Source organism: Geotrypetes seraphini, chromosome 7 (assembly GCF_902459505.1).
Source record: "Geotrypetes seraphini chromosome 7, aGeoSer1.1, whole genome shotgun sequence".
NCBI lineage: Eukaryota > Metazoa > Chordata > Amphibia > Gymnophiona > Dermophiidae > Geotrypetes > Geotrypetes seraphini.
The window spans coordinates 10,991,986-11,012,444 of NC_047090.1; the positions used below are offsets into that span (position 1 = coordinate 10,991,986).

The following is a 20,459-nucleotide window of genomic DNA, read 5'->3' on the forward strand; positions in this document are numbered from 1 at the left end:
ACACATAAAAACCCCTTGTCACCTGCTTGCCCCCTAAACCTCGCGCTCTCGGCACTCCCCCTCCTCCGCCCTCTCACCGGCACCAGACAGCTTCAACCAAACGAATGCAGTTCATTCTGCCCGCCTTTGGATATTATTGCGAGGCTCTCTCCCCCACACACGCGCCGGCCCACAGAATCGCTCGTCCTTAGCTGTCACTTCCATTCAGCAGCAATTTTACCTTCAGGGAAAAATCCGCAAATTACTGAGTCAGCGAATTTGGAACCACAAATTCGCGAGGGTATACTGTATCCCCGGAACCTAATGCTTCTTCTAATTATCTATCTTGTAACTTCACTGGGTATGCCCAGACCAATTCTTTTGTAATCCGCCTAGAACCGAAAGGTATTGGCGGAATAGAAGACACTAATGTGGACCTAGAGCCTAAAAGCCTCATTTACTAACATGTTCAGATAATTTGATGCACAGTATTTACTGCAAGCTCCGTTATTCTCAGTGGGACCCATTTACTAACTAACTTTCATTATCTCAGGGTAATATGCATTAGCGCATTGACCCCCTCCTTTACAAACACGTAGCAAGGGATTTAACGCCAGCAGTGGTGGTAACTGCTCCAACGATCATAAAATTCCTATGCATGTCGGAGCAGTTACCGTCGCTGCTGGCACTAAAATTCACCCTACGTGTTCGTAAAGGAGGGGGTGAACTAGGTAATACTGGCCCCATCCTGTCGTTCATGACTTTATGGTATGTCTACTTCAGAGTGCTGGGAAATGGGCTTAGCGTGTGCTAATGAGAAACTTTCCTGCTCGCTACGGCCAGGAATAGGACATTTTCAGGTATTTCTTTTTCAGGTTGTGCACTATTCAGATTAGCGCTCATAACTTGAAAAACATTGATGCGTGAGAAGGCGGTTAGGGGACCCACATTATGGATATGCTAACCAACATGCCAGCTGAATAATAAGAAAAACTTTATTTTTCTATACCGCCATAGTCAGACGTCTTCTAGGCGGTTCACATTGAAAGAAGGCTGGACATTCAGCGAATTACAAATGCGTGAGGGGAATGTTACAGAAGAGAAGGGTTGAAGGGGAGGGAATGTAAGAGGGGTTGTAAGGGGAGGGAAGTGAGAGGGGTTGGGATTGCCTGAAAGATTGCTTTGGGTTTGTAGGGGAAAAATGCGTAGAGCGAAGGTCGGTCTGTTTAGGTGCTGAATTTGATTGATTTTCGGAATGCATTGTAGGTCTGTCTGGTTTTATTTATGTAGTTTCCCAGCCAGGATTGTTGTTTGTTAGCTTGGAGCATGAAGGTTCTGTCAAGGTAGGATTTGTATTTGCAGCCAGTGATTTTAGGATAGGCGAAGATGTTTTTGTTTCTGGTTGCTCGTGTGGGGTTGTGTAGAGTGAAGTGTGTTTGCAGGTAGGAAGGTGCTAGGCCCCCAGATTTGTTTGAAGCAACGCATGCAAATTTGAACAGTATTGGCGCTTCCGTTGGTAGCCAGTGCAGTTTTTTGTAATATGGGCTAATGTGGTCGTTTTTTCTCAGTCCGAAGATTAGGCGAACTGCAGTGTTTTGCACTAATCTCAGTTTCTTTATTGTTTTTCATGAGATACCCAGGTAGACGATGTTGCAGTAGTCCAGGGTGGATAGGATCAGCGATTGTACCAGTAACCTGAAGGATGTTCTGTCAAAGTATTTTTTAATAGTCCTTAGCTTCCATAGTATATAAAAGCATTTCTTCACTGTTAAATTTGTGTGGTCAGCCATGGTCAAGTGCGTGTCTAGTGTGAATAGAGCATCCACACTCAAATATTAAATAGAAATAATGTGCACTTAGCACATGCAAAAATGTTAGCAGAAAATGCTTTAACATGCTTTGCGGTGAGTGCTTTCATGCACACTAGGAATAACCTTTAGTAGATACAGTTCTAAATGTCCTCTACACCCGGTGTATTTCGAAGGGCTGTTAGTTAAACACTATCAGTCCTCACCCTACATCTTGTACACTCTCAACAGTAATAAACATCAACCCTACCCATCATTATCATCTAATCTAATCTTCAGTTTATATACTGGATCATTTCCTGAAGGAACTCGATTTGGTTTACAGTTCATTAAAAAATAAAGTGACATAATAATAGGCTATGTGGAGAGAGTGCTATTAGTTATCAGTTTATGTCCTCACAATCGACCATAACATTCAAACATTCATCTGCCCCTGTTCCCACTACTCACAGCCATTTTAGACTGCATATGAACATAAGAATAGCCTTACTGGGTCAGACCAAAGGTCCATCAGGCCCACTAGCCGTTCTCACGGTGGCCAATCTAGTGCTAGTACCTGGCCAAAACCCGAAGAGTAGCAACATTCCATACAGAATCCCAAGGAATAGCAAGATTCTGGAATCCCAGAGAGTAACAAGATTCTAGAATCCCCAGAGTAGCAACATTCCATTCTACCGATCCAGGTCAAGCAGTGGCATCCCCCATGTCTTTCTCAATAACAGACTATAGATTTTTCCTCTAGGAAATTGTCCAAACTTTTCTTAAAACCAGCTACGCTATCCGCTCTTACCACATCCTCTGGCAACGTGTTCCAGAGCTTAACTATTCTCTGAGTGAAAAAAAATTTCCTCCTATTGGATTTAACAGTATTTCCCTGTAACTTCATTGAGTGTCCCCTAGTTTTTGTCATTTTTGACGGAGTGAAAAATCGATCCACTTGTTCCCGTTCTACTCCACTCAGGATTTTGTAGACGTCAATCCTATCTCCCCTCAGCCGTCTCTTTTCCAAGCTGAAGAGCCCTAACCGTTTTAGTCTTTCCTCATACGAGAGGAGTTCCATCCCCTTTATCATCTTGGAGAGGCAAGATCAGCGGCAATGGTTCTTGGATCTCTTGGATCTCTTGGATCTACTTAGAACATAAGAATTTCCGCTGCTGGGTCAGACCAGTGGTCCATCGTGCCCAGCAGTCCGCTCACGCGGCGGCCCCCTGGTCAACAGCGCCCTAACTGCGTACGTTCTGATTCAGCACAAACTTGTCTAACTTTGTCTTGCTGTGGATCTACTTGGTGCTTGTGACTAGGGCTGGCTGCAGTCAGAAACTGAGCTTGGTGAATTTTGGTCTGATCTTATGTTCCTATGCAATATTATGCTCAGTTTTGGAGGCTAAAGGCAGTGCAGAAACACAGTCAAAGTTGTGCAGGGATCAGACCTGAGGACCTAGCTATACGTACCCTAGAGGGGAGGTACGATATAGACATTTAATTGAAAGGTATTAAGGCAAGACTATGATATCATTCTACATTCTTGTAGTAGACTCAGGAAGAACATATTTTCATTGAAAGGGTAGTGGATGCTTGGAATGTTCTCCCAGAGTAGTTGGTGATGGAATTCAAAAAGGCATGCGATGAGCCTAGAGGCAGGACTGGCTTAACAGTTCAGCAGGCCATGTGGTTGTCTGGAACAACAACTCTGTTGCAAACTGTGTGTCACGACAAATTCCAGGTGTGCTGCCAGACACCCGAGGAGGAGAGGTGCTGGTGTCAGCCGACTGCTTACAGGATGTGCCTCTCACGGCAAGAGGCCTCTAGAACCCCACCACGGCAGCGGCTGGAGCACATCTGCACATGCGTGAACAGCTACATGATGATGTCACGTGCACATGATGTCGTCATGTCAACATCCACGCACTTCCGGATGCACACTTTTCTAAGGGGTAATAAAGAACAGCTGTAATTGTCATCACATGGATCTAATTTTTGCTGGACTTGTACAACTGATGTAGGCTGCTGATAGGGCTAGCCTCAGTTAGGGCGTTGAGCGGACTGCCGGGCACGATGGACCACTGGTCTGACCCAGCAGCGGCAATTCTTATGGATGCCATGCTGTTAAAATGTCTTGGGGTGAAGTCTGGCAACGAGTGCAAGAAATCTTTGGATTCTGTAGAGAGCTGTCTTATAAAATTGTTATTTTGCGTTCTGCTATCTTGTCGCATTTAGTTAAAAAAAAAAAAAAAAATTAAGGCCAAACTATTTGATGCTCTTATGGGTCTTATCAGAATGGAAAAATCGTACAGTTCTTTCTTGTCCTGCATGGTGGGTGAGAATCTGTCTTACGCATAAATGTGAAGAAGTAGGTGTTGTTAACCCACGTTCCGTTCGATATTTTTAGAGGGTTTGGGCTCTTTTAGATGACGATTGTAGAATAGATGCTAATTGACTTGTCTTTCTGGTTTGTACTCCCAATTTTTCTATTTTTACAATTTTGATGGGGAGAGGGAGAAGGGCTTAAATGTCATTAGATTAATTGTTGTGTTGAATTATTGTATTTTATAAAATTAAATAAAGACGTTTAAGCCAGCTGTAATCAGGGCACAACAGTGAGTCCTAAGAGACACACAGATTCAAGGAGCCATCTTCTTCCTGTAAGGAGGGTGGGCAGTTTTCAGAGAGCCCCTTTCTCGAAACTACCTTCATTGGGGTAACTTTATAAAGCATTTTCGACAGTTAGATGAGCATGTAGAAGGTATATTAAGTGGGTAGGATAAAAGTAATCCCATTCCAGTACAATATCAGTTTATAAGGCAGTACCCAAACCCCCATAAGGTAATGCCATAGCAATTTAGGCTCTCCCCCCCCTCCCCAACAAAACTTGGCAGCTAAAGTTTTATGCTAACAAATGCAAGGTCATGCATTTGGGCTGCAAAAACCCGAAGGAACGGTACAGTTTAGGGGGGGGGGGGTGAAGAACTTAGGTGCACAACAGAAGAGCAGGACTTGAGTGTGATTGTATGTGATGATCCTAAGGTGGCCAAACAGGTTGAAAAGGTGACAGTGAAAGCTAGAAGGATGGGGTGAACAGGGAGAGGTATGGCCAGTAGGAAAAAGGAGGTATCGATGCCCTTGTATAAGACTTTGATGAGACTTCATTTAGAATATTGAGTACAATTCTGGAGGCCACACCTTCAAAAAGACATAAAAAGGATGGAGTCGGTCCAGAGGAAGGATACTAAAATGGTATGTGGTCTTCATCATAAGGCGTATGGGGACAGACTTAAAGATCTCAATCTGTATACTTTTGAGGAAAGGCGGGGAGATATGTTAGAGACGTTTAAATACCTACATGATGTAAATGCGCATGAGTCAAGTCTCTTTTATTTGGAAGGAAACTCAGCAATGAGAGGGCATAGGATGAAGTTAAGAGGTGATAGGCTCCGGAGTAATCTGAGGAAATACTTTTTTACAGAAAGGGTGGTAGATCTCTGGAACAGTCTCCAGGAAGAGGTGGTGGAGACAGAGACTGTGTTTGAATTCAAGAAAGCCTGGGATCTCTTAGAGAGAGAAAGAGATAATGGTTACTGCGGATGGGCAGACTAGATGGGCCATTTGGCCTTTATCTGCCATCATGTTTCTATGTTTCTTTTCTTAAAATAATATATAGTGTGGGAAATGATGTGGTGCAACTTTAAAAATGATAAGGAAATGTCCTTTGGTGCAGATATAATTCTTCCTCTCCTTTCTCCACAGCGCCTCAGGAGGAGTCTTCCACCAGGGCTCTTACGACGAGTTTCATCCACGTGGACGACTACTACGTCAGCCACAGGTTTACCCACACTGGAGCCAGCACCTGTACGGAGAGACCGCAGTGGCAGCCTCAGACCTCATGAAGCTCCTACCCCAGGGTGAGCCAGAAGTACTGTCTGACACGGGCCCTTGTGGCTCTTGAGCCTTGCCGTAACAGCGGGTAGCTTTGTTTTCTGAGAGATGAAAATTCTTAAGTATGAATGCAGAGAATCATCAGGGTGAATTAGCACAAGTGTGGATGGCATCTGCCCTTCAAAACTCCTCTCAGTACCAAACGAGCATGGAAGAAAGTGTCTGGAAATCAGGGAGAACCAAGGTGCACAAATCAGTTTACTGCACAGAGGTAAAATAACTAGTAAAGTTATTTTGGGAGAAAAAAAAAGTACGAAAATTTTCTGTCCATGTAAATAATCGTTCTGAGGGAGGCAGGGCACCCTGCTAAAAGCCCCAAACTCAAAGCAGCAGAGAATGTGTCTTTCTGAAGGGAATATGCCACAGGAAGCATATTCAGATGAGGACAGAACTCGCAGGTTGGGTGGGGGGGGGGGGATGGAACGCCTGCCAAGAGGTGCCCAAACCGTGGGCTTAGATTGCTATTAGATCCCTAGTATGTGTCGAGTTAGGCTAGAAACTTGAATTGAAAAAGCTTGCTCTGTGACTTGCTTAATTGTGAACTGTAGTGTAGATTATATATGTTAACCTGTAACCCATTCTGAGCATAAAGGAAATCAAAATAGAGGAACGTACTGCTCCAACTTATGATTTTTTTCCACAGACAAATAAATTTAGTGGTAAGAACAGCTGTCGCACTTATTTTCCCAGAAAAGCAGCTGATCTGAGGCTTGATTTTTGTGTTGCTCCAAATCTCTCTAATAAAAGTCAGAACAGCTGACAATGATGCATAGTAACAACTTCCATCGAGATCAAACCTTATGACCTTGACTCTATGGACTTCCCTGTAAAAGCTTCCACACCTACCTTGGGGACCCTACAGGCAATCAGGTTTTCAGGATACCCACAATTCATATGCATTGGTGACTCATGCATACTTATCGTGAACATCCTGAAAACTAACTGGTTGTGGGCAATGCTCCCTCTAAGGATTGGCCAGGTGTGTCCTCGTGTGAGCGACAAGTTCTGAAAACCAATGATTTTCCAGATTTGCAAGTGTTTTTTGTAAGTGGCCATGCTAGAGTGTCATGTGCTCAGGAACATAGGTTGTGGGGTCCCCAGGACAGGTTTGAGAAGCCCTCCTCTAGAAGTTAAAGTTCCACCTGTTGATGGTACCCCATATCCTGCTGTCTTTGCGGAACACCTATCACAGGTAAGCAAGCATGCCTTCTGTAGACTGGCTGCTAATTCTGTGTGGTGCCCCACAAGTTAGGTACCAATTTAGCAACCAACGTTTGATGCTTGAATGGAATTTAAGAACCAAAATGGGTGTGAACAGCAGTTACGCACGAAACTGCGCTTAGGCGCTTCGTAGGTACTGCGGTGTGTAACTGCAAAGGGGAGAAGTGCATCAGTGGGTCATGGCAGGTGAAATCCATCAAATAGGGTCAGTTGTGTGTGTAAGCGCCAACCGCTTTGGTTGTGCCAAATGCATGACCCAGGCCCATACTGTACTCCTAGGCCTGCCTTTGACATGGTGCAAGTTGTAGCGCCTAATGCCAGCTCATGTTCTGTTCTAGAACGGAACCTGGGTAACCAGAGGCCATTCTAGAACGCTCTCCTAGCACTCTGTAGAGAATAGCCATCCGTACCGGCACCTCTCTTGGGGGTCCTTGTATTAAGGCACGCTAAATGCTAAGGCGCCTATAGAATATAACGGTTAGCGTGAGGCCGAAGCCATTGCTGTGTTTCTCTGCATGAGACCGAGTCCTACCTGTCTTTTGTTGAATGCTTTATAACATCTTCTTTTCCAAGTGCTACTTGAATGTTTATGTCTGTTTGTTTCCTGCCCAGAACAGTGAGTGGAGCAGGTCATAAATCTTTTAAATCAGTAAATGCTTCCTGTATACTGACGGCTCTTTGTCCCTTGCTTTTACAGCACCTTAATGTCAGACACATGGAACAGCTCAGGTTTACCAAATATGACCAAAAGTCGTTCCTTCTCAGCCTCCTGTCCCGTCAACCATCTGAATTCCAAAAGGCTAAGTCGGCAAGGTAAACAACCAAACAAGAAGTCTTTTTCTTCCCACTTTGCTGCCTGTGTTTCGCATGCCTACATGTAGGAATTAGGAGAGTAGAGAGATGGATTGACCGTTGTGTTCTTGCATTCGATATGTGTAATTCCATGAACATTTTAATGTGTACAAGCCAAACTTGGACACAAAGAGGTCTTTAGTTTGGGTCAGATCCAAAATCATTTTTGCAGGCTGTGACAGTGTGACGGCAAAGGAAGCCAAGTAAAGCAACACAGGAAATAGTTCTTTCCAGAAAGGGTGATGGATGTGTGAAAGGCCTTCCTGGGAATGTGATGGAGACAGAGAAATTGATGAGCATCGAGAATTAGGAGGAGAAAACCCAAACTCTATGGGAATTTCTAGTGCAGCACCAGGAGTTAGACTGGACAGAGCCCATGAGTTTTTCAGAAAATGTAGCCTGTGGTGGTCAGCCAGTGTTTAGAAAATGGCTGATTAACGACAAGATATACAGCGCTGTCCCGTACTGAATATTCAGTTAATCATCAGCTGCTGAAAGTTACCCAGGTACTGTCAGTATTCAGCATTGGTACCTGGGTAACTATACAGACAAGCCAGCCTAGCCTTTTCTGTTGTTCAACTTGCTCTGACTGAATAGATGCTGTTCTTTTCTTTTCTAAATCTGTGGAGGCTCTTTTTATTTGCAAAACGGCCAAAGCAGATGCATCCAGGAAAGGAAAGTGATTTGGAGTGGTAACTTTCAGTTCCTGACTTGAAATCAGTCCCCAAGGCTCAGGTTCATTAGGGAAAGTGCAATAGGAATATCCCTAATGAATATGCATGAGATAGATTTGCATACATTGGCGCTAGTATTTGTGCCCTTCTGAATAGATGCATTAATTTAAATTCTGCTGCTAGTCCAGTGTTGACCCTGTAATAAATTTTTCAACATTGAGTCATTTCTTCTCTTATTGTCAGAGTTGCGTTGGGGCTGTTGGATCAGTTGCTCTTTGCTCCTTGGAGCTTCCAGTGCATTCAGAACCAGGGCTGGAAGCTGGTGCCACTTGCTTTAGTCCGGCTCTAGTCATTGTAGTAACTGTCCTCAGCCAGGTTCCTTCCAAGCTGGGCTGGCTTAATCATTAGGTAAGCGGGCAGTCACCGATGGCGGCAGCTTCTGGAGTGAGGGCAAAGAGCAATTGCAGTCAGCCACAATAACTGCTACTTTCAGGCAAGGTGGATATCGTTAGATGAATCTTTCTCCTGGGTAAATGACTCTTAGAAATTGCTCTCATGCTATGTGAAAAGTAGTGAATGTAGCAGAATATGACACCATGTGCTTCCTCTGTGGTCTCTGGAGGACCTTTCTGGGTCCTCCTGCAGGGCAGTGAAGGGAGGATGTCTGTTATGGGGATAAAGCCAGGAATGGAAGAAGGGTCTTATTGTCCTCCTCCCCTAGAGAGGTCCAGTAGAAAGGAAAATGTAGTGGGGAAGGGGTGGGTTTCTTTGAACCTTAGACTTCAACCCAAGATGCTGAGAAGGAAGGACCAGAGCCTGTTCCCACAAGAAAGAGAAAGGGAAGGGTGAACGTCTGGACCATAGCTGAACCCTGGGAAACATCTGGGGGCCTCTATATAGGCAGCCCAAGTTCATTTAGTAATGGAATCTGAGCACCTGAGACTCCCGAAGTTACACCAACCATGTCTGACAGGATTTTGTAAGTTCTGCGGTCTAGACATTGATACATGTAACCTGTACGGAATTGCAGTTAAGGTGACTTTTTAAGAAGAAAGGAAGAGGTCACCCAGGAGGTCCTATCCTGTCCTCCAGAAAACAGTATCTCGACAGTCTAAATAGGGGAAAGTATTGGAGCTCAGGAGTGGTGGGGCTACAGGTGCCAGAGACAAAGAGAGAGAAGGTGCATCCCAACCCTTCCTGTCTAGTCCAGAGAGCTTCAGTGATTCGTAAAGAGGAGAGGAGGGACTTTCCACAGTCGCCAGGCCATTTCAGAGTCTGAGGAGTGACTATGTGTGAGGAAATGCAGACTGAGAGGAGAAGGGGAGGGGGTTTTCCATATACACGATCATTTACACTGCTGGAGATCCCTAAAGTGAAAAGACCCCAAGGAGCAGAGACTGCTCAAAAGCTGCCCGCTAGTGAAAGAAGGAGATCAAAGACTGCAAGTGATTGGGAGCGCAGTTCCTACGTTTTGCCATCACTTTCTTTGTGGTTTTGATGGATAATTAGAGTAATTCTGTAACTTGAGAGCACATAATGCCACATTGGCACGCCAAAATATAGGCGCAGCCACTTTCAAGTCAATGGCTGGTTTAAGTTGGCACCTAGTGTTCTAGAAGCTGTTTCTGTCGCTTGGTGACATATGCTGGTGGCCACCCATGCTTGGTTTACCTAGGGCACCTCAGACCCTTGCTTCCAGGGAGCACGCACTAGTTTTGCTATTGAGTGAAGTGCATTTTCACCCAGCCCAGAGAATCAAACTTGGGTCCACGCCTAGAATTCTTTCATGTAGTAAGGGTTTGTGATGCTTGTAGTAATCTACAGAAATGTGTTTAACCAGAAACTGCCTTTTTTTTTTTTTTTTTTGCTAGGTATCCCTACAAATATTTCGCCTCTCACCTCCCCATGCAATTCACCCCTCCAGGGGACCCCCGCTACCAGCCCCATCAACAAAACGTCTAACTTGCAGTTTCCAGAAAGCACCAGCCTGAGTCCACACAAGGCCTTGGCCTATACTAAGAGCGCACCTGAGGTTCCTGAACACTTCCTAGGCCCTCCAATTATCTGCAGTAGGTAAGTGTTAATTCAGTAACTTGATACCATCGGTCTTACTTCATGGCTTTCTTAGAAAGGAAAATAGCAGAGCAGGAATAAATCTCCACAGCACGACACCAAATGCAAAAAGAGAGGGGGTGGTCAAAGAAGGAGCAAGAACACCCGGTTGTCACCAAGAATAACTTTCTTGTAGAAAGGACCCAACTCCACTGGGTTTCAGCATGACTTCCAGAGATTCCAAAAGGGTTAAATCGATTTATTTATCATAGCACTTATAGCCTCAGCCCTCAAGTATTTCTCCCTATCTGTCCAAGCTGGGCTCACAAGCTGACCAATCTGCCTGGGGCAACTGAGTGTTAAGTGACCTGCCCAGGGTCAGAAGGAGCAGCGCTGGGCTTGAACCTGAGGCCGCAGCCCTGGCCACTCCTCCACCTTCACAGCACAATTTCCTCAGTCTGAGAAGAAATTTCACGATGCCCTGAAGTGTATCCTCCTCATTAGAGGATTCCAACCTATTGTCCCACAGTGGTGCTGTAATCCACTTGAGACAATAACTCACAAATTATTTATGGTCTGGATATTGACTCAATCTTTGCAATATTATGTTGTTTTTCAAGACGCCTCAGCCCCACCACTCCACCGCAGAAAGTTATATTCAAATCGCGGGAAGCTTCTGGTGGAACTTCATCATTGGCTGTCTTTGATTTGCCACAAAAATATTTTTTAAAACTTTTTAATTTTTCATTTTTTCTTAATTACTCTTATATATTGATAATAAATATCTCAATTGCATTAGATTAGAAAGTGAAATCCTCCACGGATAATACTTATCTCAGCCAACCAAGGGAGCCAGACCCGCCATGTTTCGCACGTATATCGTGCTTTTTCAAGGGTCTCCCAAGGTGCGCCGCCATCATCCGACTCCAAAATTTTAAAGAGCAAAATTTTAAAGAGCAAATTTTGGAGTCGGATGACGGCAGCGCACCTTGGGAGACCCTTGAAAAAGCACGATATACGTGCGAAACATGTCGGGTCTGGCTCCCTTGGTTGGCTGAGATAAGTATTATCCGTGGAGGATTTCACTTTCTAATCCAATGCAGTTGAGATATTTATTATCAATATATAAGAGTAATTAAGAAAAAATGAAAAATTAAAAAGTTTTAAAAAATATTTTTGTGGCAAATCAAAGACAGCCAATGATGAAGTTCCACCAGAAGCTTCCCGCGATTTGAATATAACTTTCTGCGGTGGAGTGGTGGGGCTGAGGCGTCTTGAAAAACAACATAATATTGCAAAGATTGAGTCAATATCCAGACCATAAATAATTTGTGAGTTATTGTCTATCGATGTTGGCTGGATGAATTTATTTGTTAAGGCCAATAATAATAGAGGTAATCCACTTGAGAACACATTTCAGGACAATCTTTCTTGAATAATTTAGGTTAAGCCCTGAATCGGACGTAAAGCCAATGCCAGACAGTCTTCTACAGCCTCTTACTCTCAAATGGCAAAAAGACAGATGACGATTGAGTCTGCATATTGTATTTATTTATTGAATTCATTTTTCTACCCGTCAACCCCAAAGAGCTCAGAACGGGTTACAGGTTGACATAGTTACAGTACCAGTTTTTTTTCCTAATTCAACACATGCTATGATATTTTCAGAGACTTGTTTCCCGTGCTGTGCATCTCAAGGAGGAGGCAAAGACATCTTAACGCTCAAATTAGCAAGTTAAATGCCGCTCGTAATGCATAGGTTCTAACAAACATTGTCCCAAGGCTCCATCAGTGTTAATCATGAATGGCTACAACTTTGGCCACCTTGTTGGGTAGGCTGGCTAGACTGTGGAGCAGGGCTGCCCTATTCCGGTCCTCGAGATCTACTGGCAAATGCCAGGTTTTCAGGATATCCATGAGTGAGATTTGCATACCAAGAAGGCAGTGCAAGCAAATCTCTGTCATGGATATCCTGAAAACCTGGCATGCCAGTAGATCTCGAGGACCGGAATTGGGCAGCCCTGCTGTACAGGTCTTTATCTGCCGTCATTTGCTGTGTTACGGTTTTAGAATGTATTTATTCCATTTTCTATGCTGTTCTCACAGGGGAGCTCAGAGTGGTTTACATGAGTTCATTCAGGTACTCAAGCATTTTTTCCTCACAATCTATCTAATGGACCTGGGGCAATGGGGGGGATTAAGTGACTTGCCCAGGGTCACAAGGAGCAGCGTGGATTTGAACCCAGAACCTCAGGGTGCTGAGGCTGTAGCTTTAACCACTGCACCACTCTAGAAATCAAAATGTAGCAACAGTGAGCCATATAAAGGGCAATCAAGCCACTGTGACATCACTGATGAGGCTGGCTCTTATTGGTGGAATGAGGCATTATGATGTCACAATACCAGCTCTGCTTATCAGAGGCTGAAATTATTTAGTCAATTTTCTATACCATTCTTCCAGGGGAGCTTAGAACGGTTTACATGAATTTATTCAGGTACTCGAGCACTTTTCCCTGTATGTCCTGGCAGGCTTACAATCTGTCTAATGGACCTGGGGCAATGGGGGGAATTAAGTGACTTGCCCAGGGTCACAAGGAGCAGCGTGGATTTGAACCCAGAACCTCAGGGTGCTGAAGCTGTAGCTTTAACCACTGCGCCACACTCTCCCTTATCTTAAAATAAAGCTTTCTTCACTGACAACTAGATATCAGCAGGGTCTTCCAGCCATCATAGAAGAAGAAAAAGCAGACGAGCACGAGGGACGGTCAAGCTGGGCAGCCTGAATGACCTAGTTGTTGCTTCTGTGTCGTTATGTGTTGCTGTCTTCAGGGTCCCTATACCTTGGAGTGGCATCGCCATGTGCTAGGGAGAGGGGGAAGGGCAAGTGGGAGAAAGAGATTCAGCCTTGCCAGCTGGTTTTCATGCCCCCTGTACTTAAGGAGAATGCACCGTTATGTCTGTCATCTTATTCATTGGAATAGAAAACCAAACAGGAGTGAAAGTGAAATTAGAAACGTTACCAACATAGCAATTCAGTTTTCTCCATGACAAATGATGGCCTATGAAACGCTTTGTTTTCCAGTTGTGGAAGACCCTATAACCAAAGTACTCGTGGAGATGCTGCGGCGGACAGAACAGGTACTTCATTATGGTTTATTACAAAGTTTCTATACTGCCCGGTCTGAAATACAGGTTCTGTCTGATGACTTTCTCTTCTGGGCCCAGCTAAAGAAGAATTAATAAGATGCATTCCCTGGGAAGCATATTTGGGGTTTCAGTCAGTTATGCCCTACATAGTTTCATAGTTTATTTAAAATTTGATTAAATGCCTATCAGAATTCTAAGCGAGAATACAATATTGATAAAAAAGGGAAATGCTAAAAAAAAAAAAAAGATAAATACAACTGACTAACAAAAATGAAAACCAGACAAGACAGATTAACAAGGGGGAAGTAGGAGGAACAATCCCTGCAACGCCACAGAATGCTCAAACATGACGGTTCATAGACAACAACGCGGAAGACAAAGGCGCGCGCCGACAACTGAGCGCAAGACGGAGGCGCGTGCTGAAGAAAATTACTGTTTTTAGGGGCTCCGACGGGGGGTTTTGTTGGGGAGCATCCCCAGTTTACTTAATACAAATCGCGCCGGCGTTGTGGGGGGTTTGGGGGGTTGTAACCCTCCACATTTTACTGTAAACTTAACTTTTTCCCTAAAAACAGGGAAAAAATGAAGTTTTCAGTAAAATGTGGGGGGTTACAACCCCCAAACCCCCCACAACACCCCCACAACGCGGCGCGATCTGTATTAAGTAAAGTGGGGGGGGTCCCCCCCACCCACCCCCGTCGGAGCCCTAAAAGCAGTAATTTTCTTCGGTGCGCGCCTCCACGCTGTGCTCAATTGCCTGCTCGCGCCTTTCTCCCGGCGCGCTTTTGACCTGACACCAAACATGACCCCAGAGAAGGAAGCAGCATGGGGGAAGGGTGCCAAAATGTTGGTGCTAAAGTTAGGCGCCCATTATACAGTAGAATCACGCTTAGCGTCCTAACTTTTAGGTGTACCCAATTGATGCCAAGGCTTTCTACAAAGTTAGCCACCAATATCAGAGCCTAATGGCACCTGATTCACAAAGACGTGTCTTAACTTGAAAGCACACCCAGGATCCGCCCCTAATCTTGCCCACTTTTAGTGTAGGCGCTTTGAGATAGGCGCCTACTTTTTATAGAATCACGTTTTTTTGAGTTGGGCGCCTGATTTTCAATTAAGACCGATTGTGAGGTGTTGAGTACCAATATCAGCACTGACTAGGCCTACTTCTCAATTAAAGTAGGCGCTGAAACTGATGCCTAACTTTAGGTAGACTTTGTAGAATCAGGGCCTAAGTGTGAATGATATAACTCGATCTGGTTGAGTGGAAGAAGACAGAGGGTAGTGGTCAATGGAGATCGCTCTGAGGAAAGGGAGGTTACCAGTGGTGTGCCTCAAGGTTCTGTTCTTGGGCCTATTCTTTTTAACATTTTTGTAAATGATATTGCTGAAGGGTTGTCGGGTAAGATTTGCCTCTTTGCGGATGATACCAAAATCTGCAATAGAGTAGACACCCCAGATGGTATGGATAACATGAAGAAAGACCTAGCAAAGCTTGAAGAATGGTCTGAAATTTGGCAGCTAAAATTTAATGCTAAGAAATGCAAAGTCATGCATTTGGGCTGCAAAAACCAAAGGGAATGGTACAGTTTAGGGGGTGAAGAACTTATGTGTTCAACAGAAGAGCAGGACTTGGGTGTGGTTGTATGTGATGATCTTAAGGTGGCCAAAGAGGATGAAAAGGTGATGGTGAAAGCTAGAAGGTTGCTAGGTTGCATAGGGAGAGGTATGGCCAGTAGGAAAGAGGAGGTATTGATGCCTCTATTTAAGACTCTGTTGAGACCTTGAAAAAGATATAAAAAGGATGGAGTCGGTCCAGAGGAAGGCTACTAAAATGTTGTGTGGTCTTCGTCATAAGGCGTATGGGGACAGACTTAAAGATCTCAACCTGTTTACAATCAGTAATAATATTTAAAATCAGAAATAAAAAATCGTATCCACATAATTCAGTAACTGAGGAAAACGGGGGGGGGGGGGAGTGGGGGAGGGAGGAAGTTACAGAAATAGTACAAGACTAACATGAGAAGAGGGAGAAGGAAGAAGAGGTGGTATAAAATACATTTAGTTAAAATAAAATATAAAATGACGGAAGGGGAAGGATAGAACATAAGGAAGTATTTTGCTTCAAAAGAAGCGTTTGGTGTTAAATGTTAGAAGGGGGGAGGGGGCTCCAAGATTAGGTATTGTAAGCGTCCTTGAATAGAAAAGTTTTGATTTTTGACCTGAATAATGTTAGTGAAGACTCTTGTTTTAGGTGCAGGGGAAGAGCATATCTGAATGAGGAGGTTTAAAGAGTTTGTGGCCAGAGGAGTTGGCTGCCACCTGCTGGTGGAGCTGGTAAGAAGGTAGTTGTGAGTGTGCTTTGGAACTTCGGTGATTATCTGGTGGTATTATTTGAACTAAAAAAAAAACAAAAACCTACCTAGATCAAAGTTGTTGCTTTCATTCTCCTGATCCTGCCCCAGCTCTTCCGTCTCTCACAGTAAGTAGTCGGGTTTGTGTTGCAGATGATGCGTCTCAAACCACCTCTGACTATGACAGCACTCACGAAACCAACAACAGTGACAGCAGTGACATCCCGCTGAACGAGGAGGACCTGGAGGGTCCCAGAGACCTGACGCAATTCAGGAAGGGATCCGTCTGCCGAGCGTACAGGACGGAGGTCACTATACTGCACCCTTTACTGCCAGCAGAGGTAATTTCTGAGCAATAGATTATTTGAGATGTTAGCTTATACAAGTAATTATTTTATTCATTCGTTCATTCATTCATTCAGTTTTCTATACCGTTCACCTAGGGGAGCTCAGAGCGGTTTACATAAATCTATTTAGGTACTCAAGCATTTTTCCCTGTCTGTCCCAGTGGGATTACAATCTGTCTAATGTACCTGGGGCAATAGGGGGATTAAGTGACTTGCTCAGAGTCACAAGGAGCAGTGTGGATTTGAACTCACAACCTCAGGGTGCTGAAGCTGTAGCTTTAACCACTGCACCACTCTAGAAATCAAAATGTACTAAAAGGGAGCCATATATAGGACAATGAAGCCATTGTGACATCACTGCTGAGGTTGACTCTTATTGGTGGAATGAGGCATTATGACATCACAATACCAGCTCTGTTTATCAGAGGCTGAAACTTTTCACACTATTTATTTATTCATTTTTCTTTATGGTTCTCCCCAGGGAGCTCAGAACAGCTGACATGAACTTATTCAGGTACTTAAGCATATTTCCCTGTCTATCTAATGTACCTGGGGCAATAGGTCACTTACCCAAGGTCACAAGGAGCAGTGTGGGTTTGAACCCACAACCTCAGGGTGTTGAGGCTGTAGCTTTAACCACTGCGCCACACTCTCCCCCACATTATTGTGTATTGATGAAATCCCTGAGGTTAGAGAGAGGATGTGATACTGATGCCCGAGGCTTAGACCTCTACAAACTCTGTTTTGAGGTACTGGGTGGAGGACACCAGAGCTCAGGCGCCTCACACTGCCTAGAGAATGTACCTGAGCCTCTTCTTCACACTGAGGAGAGAAATGCCTCATTTCTCTGGACCAGTGACCAATAAAGCCCCATTCCCAATCATGTGTAGGTTTGGGCATACTGAACAGCCCCCTGCTATAAAGAGCGAGAGGTGTGCCTAGCCTGCTCATCTAAGCTACCTGAATTTTGCAGGGGTTTCGTAAGCCGGAAGTCATTATGCCATTGTATAGATCCATGGTGAGGCCCCACCTGGAATACTGTGTGCAATTCTGGAGGCCGCATTATCGTAAGGATGTGCTGAGACTGGAGTCGGTTCAGAGAATGGCCACCCGGATGGTCTCGGGACTCAAAGATCTCCCGTACGAAGAACGGTTAGACAAACTGCAGCTATACTCGCTCGAGGAGCGCAGAGAGAGGGGGGACATGATCGAGACGTTCAAGTATCTCACGGGCCGCATCGAAGCGGAGGAAGATATCTTCTTTTTCAAGGGACCCACGGCAACAAGAGGGCATCCGTGGAAAATCAGAGGCGGGAAACTACGAGGTGACAACAGGAAATTCTTTTTCACTGAAAGGGTGGTTGATCGCTGGAATAGTCTTCCACTGGAGGTTATTGAGGCCAACAGCGTGCCTGATTTTAAGGCCAAATGGGATCGGCACATGGGATCTCTTCACAGAGAAAGGTAGGAGAGGGTCATTGGGGTGGGCAGACTGGATGGGCCGTGGCCCTTATCTGCCGTCTATTTCTATGTTTCTATGTTTCTATTATTCAGTATCTGTGCTGTCCCCCTTTTTAAAGAGCAGGATAATTCAAAGACTTGGATTTTGTTGGCTGAGCTGAGAATTCCCGAAGAATGGCGAAGCAAAGCCTTTCACACATTTTCTACTCTTCAAAGAAAAGGTGTCAAGCTACGGATCCTGGGGGCGGGGGTGGGGGGGGTGTGGGGGGGGGGGGGAAGGTGATCTTACATCCTGATTTATATGCTCGGAAGGAACACAAGGAGTTCTCTCCCCCTCCTCCCGCTCCTTCCCGCCTCCGACTCCCTGCCTCTCTCTTCTTTTTCTCACTCTCCTGTCTCTTCTAGGAATGCCTTTGTCAGGTAATTTTTTGTGAATGCCAATTGTAACCCGTTCTGAGCCCTCAGGAGAAATCGAATTAAATAAATAAACAGTGCTGCATTTGAGAAATGTGAGATTTTTTTACATTAGCGCATAACAAAGTGCCCTCGCCTGCGAGCTTCAGAGTTCCATTGAGTCTTGGAAATGCTCTGCCTGGTCCTGTAGTCTGAACTTTTTCTGAGGGTGACTTCAGAGAAAAGGCTGGACTGGGAATGTTCTGTAGTCTGGGTGGGCACAGTGGATTTCCTTAGTGCCTTCACTCATATGTGGTCCTGCTACCAAGCAGATTCGACACTTTTACGAGGGGATCGGGTTAGAAACATAGAAAGATGACGGCAGAAAAGGGCCACAGCCCATCAAGTCTGCCCACTCTACTGACCCACCCCATTAGGTCTGAGTGCTAATGCTAGTACCTTAACTCAGCCCTCGTAGGGACCCCACGTGGATGTCCCATTTATTCTTAAAGTCGAGAACGCTGGTGGCCTTGACCACCTGCACCAGAAGTTTGTTCCAGTGATCCACCACCCTTTCTGTGAAGAAATACTTCCTGGTGTCACCGTGAAATTTCCCTCCGCTGAGTTTGAGTGGGTGCCCCCTTGTGATCGAGGGTCCCTTGGGAAAGAATATGTTGTTTTCCACCTCGACACGACCTGTGATGTACTTAAATGTCTCAATCATGTCTCCCCTTTCCCTGCGCTCCTCTAGAGTGTAGAGCTGCAATTTGCCCAGTCTTTCCTCGTATGAGAGACCCTTGAGTCCGGAGACCATCCTAGTGGCCATCCATCATTAGTTACAAACAATTCAAAAAAATTGGGAATTAATTGGTATATCAGACACCCTTAAATCCTAATGCTCAAATGAAGAACGAAAATGAAGACCTGAATAAAGTAGGTTTTAGGAATAACAAAGAAACCAATTCCTAAACCCCTTTTACAAAACTGTGATAGTGGTTTTTAGCACAGGCCAGCACGCTGAATGCTCCTATGAGCGTTGGGGGCAGGGTAGAGCATTCAGCGCACCGGCCTGTGCTAAAAGGCGCTATTGGGGGTTATTTAGGGGTTCATTTTTATTGATGCGGCTTAAGTATGACTTTTTATTGAGCGTTAATAATTTGTTGCGCTGTCATGAGAACAGTGGCGTATGAGTGGTACCCCTACTTCTTTTATTTTCCCGGCATGAGCAGCTGCTCGCACCGGTGTCAGCTCTCCCTCTGACTTCAGTTCCCAGGTGCGGGACCCGGAAGTGACGTCAGAGGGACAGCTGACACCGAGTCGGGCAGCGAGTTCGTGATGCTGCTCATGCCAGGAAAATTAAAGAGGTACGGAGGAAGGCCCCTTAGGGGGTGGAGAGCAGGAAGGGTGCTGGTGCCCCACCAAGACGGCGCCCGGGGCGGAACCCCCTCTTACTGTAGCTGACTGATTAGACCTAAGAGGATAGAAATCACACTCAGGAAGTTCTGAAGCTGCGTCGTCAAGGTCAGACGTTTTGATGACATCATACAGATAATATAGACAGCGAAGCCTATGGCTGCTCAACTGTGATGTGTCCTCGTGTGTGGGGATAAAGAGTGAAAATGTTCTCTTCTGAGCTTCAAAAAATGTCAGGAAGGAAAACCACCTTCAATCCTCAGAAAAAAATAAAATGAAGAGGTGACATGAAATTCTCTTTTCATACCTAAGGTTTCTTCCCGTTCTTCCTCCTCACAGGACAAGCCCATCCTTGCACCAGAGCCTCTAGTCATGGAAGATTTGGGCCCAGTCATGAAGGAGCTGAACAGCTGGAACTTCCCCATCTTTGATTTGGTGGAGAAGACGGGAAAGAAGTGTGGCCGTATCCTCAGTCAGGTAAGTAGAGGGTCTGAGGGATGAACAAGGGACACCTAGACGGTGAGAGTGAGCACAGGAATCGTACCGAAAATGGTCATTGACTCCGCATGTATCCCTGTTCCAGAATACACCTACATCCAAGTGGCATGAGAGCAGACGTATTCAGGTCATCATGCGTACTTTCATGAATGAGGTCACTTTATAAGAGGCATTTTACACTTTCGGTATGAAGACTGGGACACTGCCTTAGACCAGGAGAATAACCCCCAAGGTTGCGTGCTCGAATTTGGATGTATGCTTAACTTATTTTAATACTCTCACCGAGATATATACCAAGCTCAGTATGTATCTCAAACTCCTCACCTC

The 20,459-nt window shown here is 45.0% G+C and overlaps 1 protein-coding gene across 6 annotated transcripts in view; it reads left to right on the top strand.

The window, feature by feature from the left end:
• Positions 1 to 20,459, top strand: part of PDE3A (phosphodiesterase 3A) — a 254,517-nt gene that overhangs the window by 217,079 nt on the left and 16,979 nt on the right. For all 6 annotated transcript variants that reach the window (XM_033951589.1, XM_033951586.1, XM_033951585.1 and 3 more), the window contains 6 exons: positions 5,532 to 5,686; positions 7,639 to 7,754; positions 10,339 to 10,540; positions 13,602 to 13,657; positions 16,174 to 16,361; positions 19,974 to 20,111. In XM_033951589.1, coding sequence (XP_033807480.1) covers positions 5,532 to 5,686; positions 7,639 to 7,754; positions 10,339 to 10,540; positions 13,602 to 13,657; positions 16,174 to 16,361; positions 19,974 to 20,111 — 855 coding nt within the window. The remainder of the gene's footprint in view (positions 1 to 5,531; positions 5,687 to 7,638; positions 7,755 to 10,338; positions 10,541 to 13,601; positions 13,658 to 16,173; positions 16,362 to 19,973; positions 20,112 to 20,459) is intronic.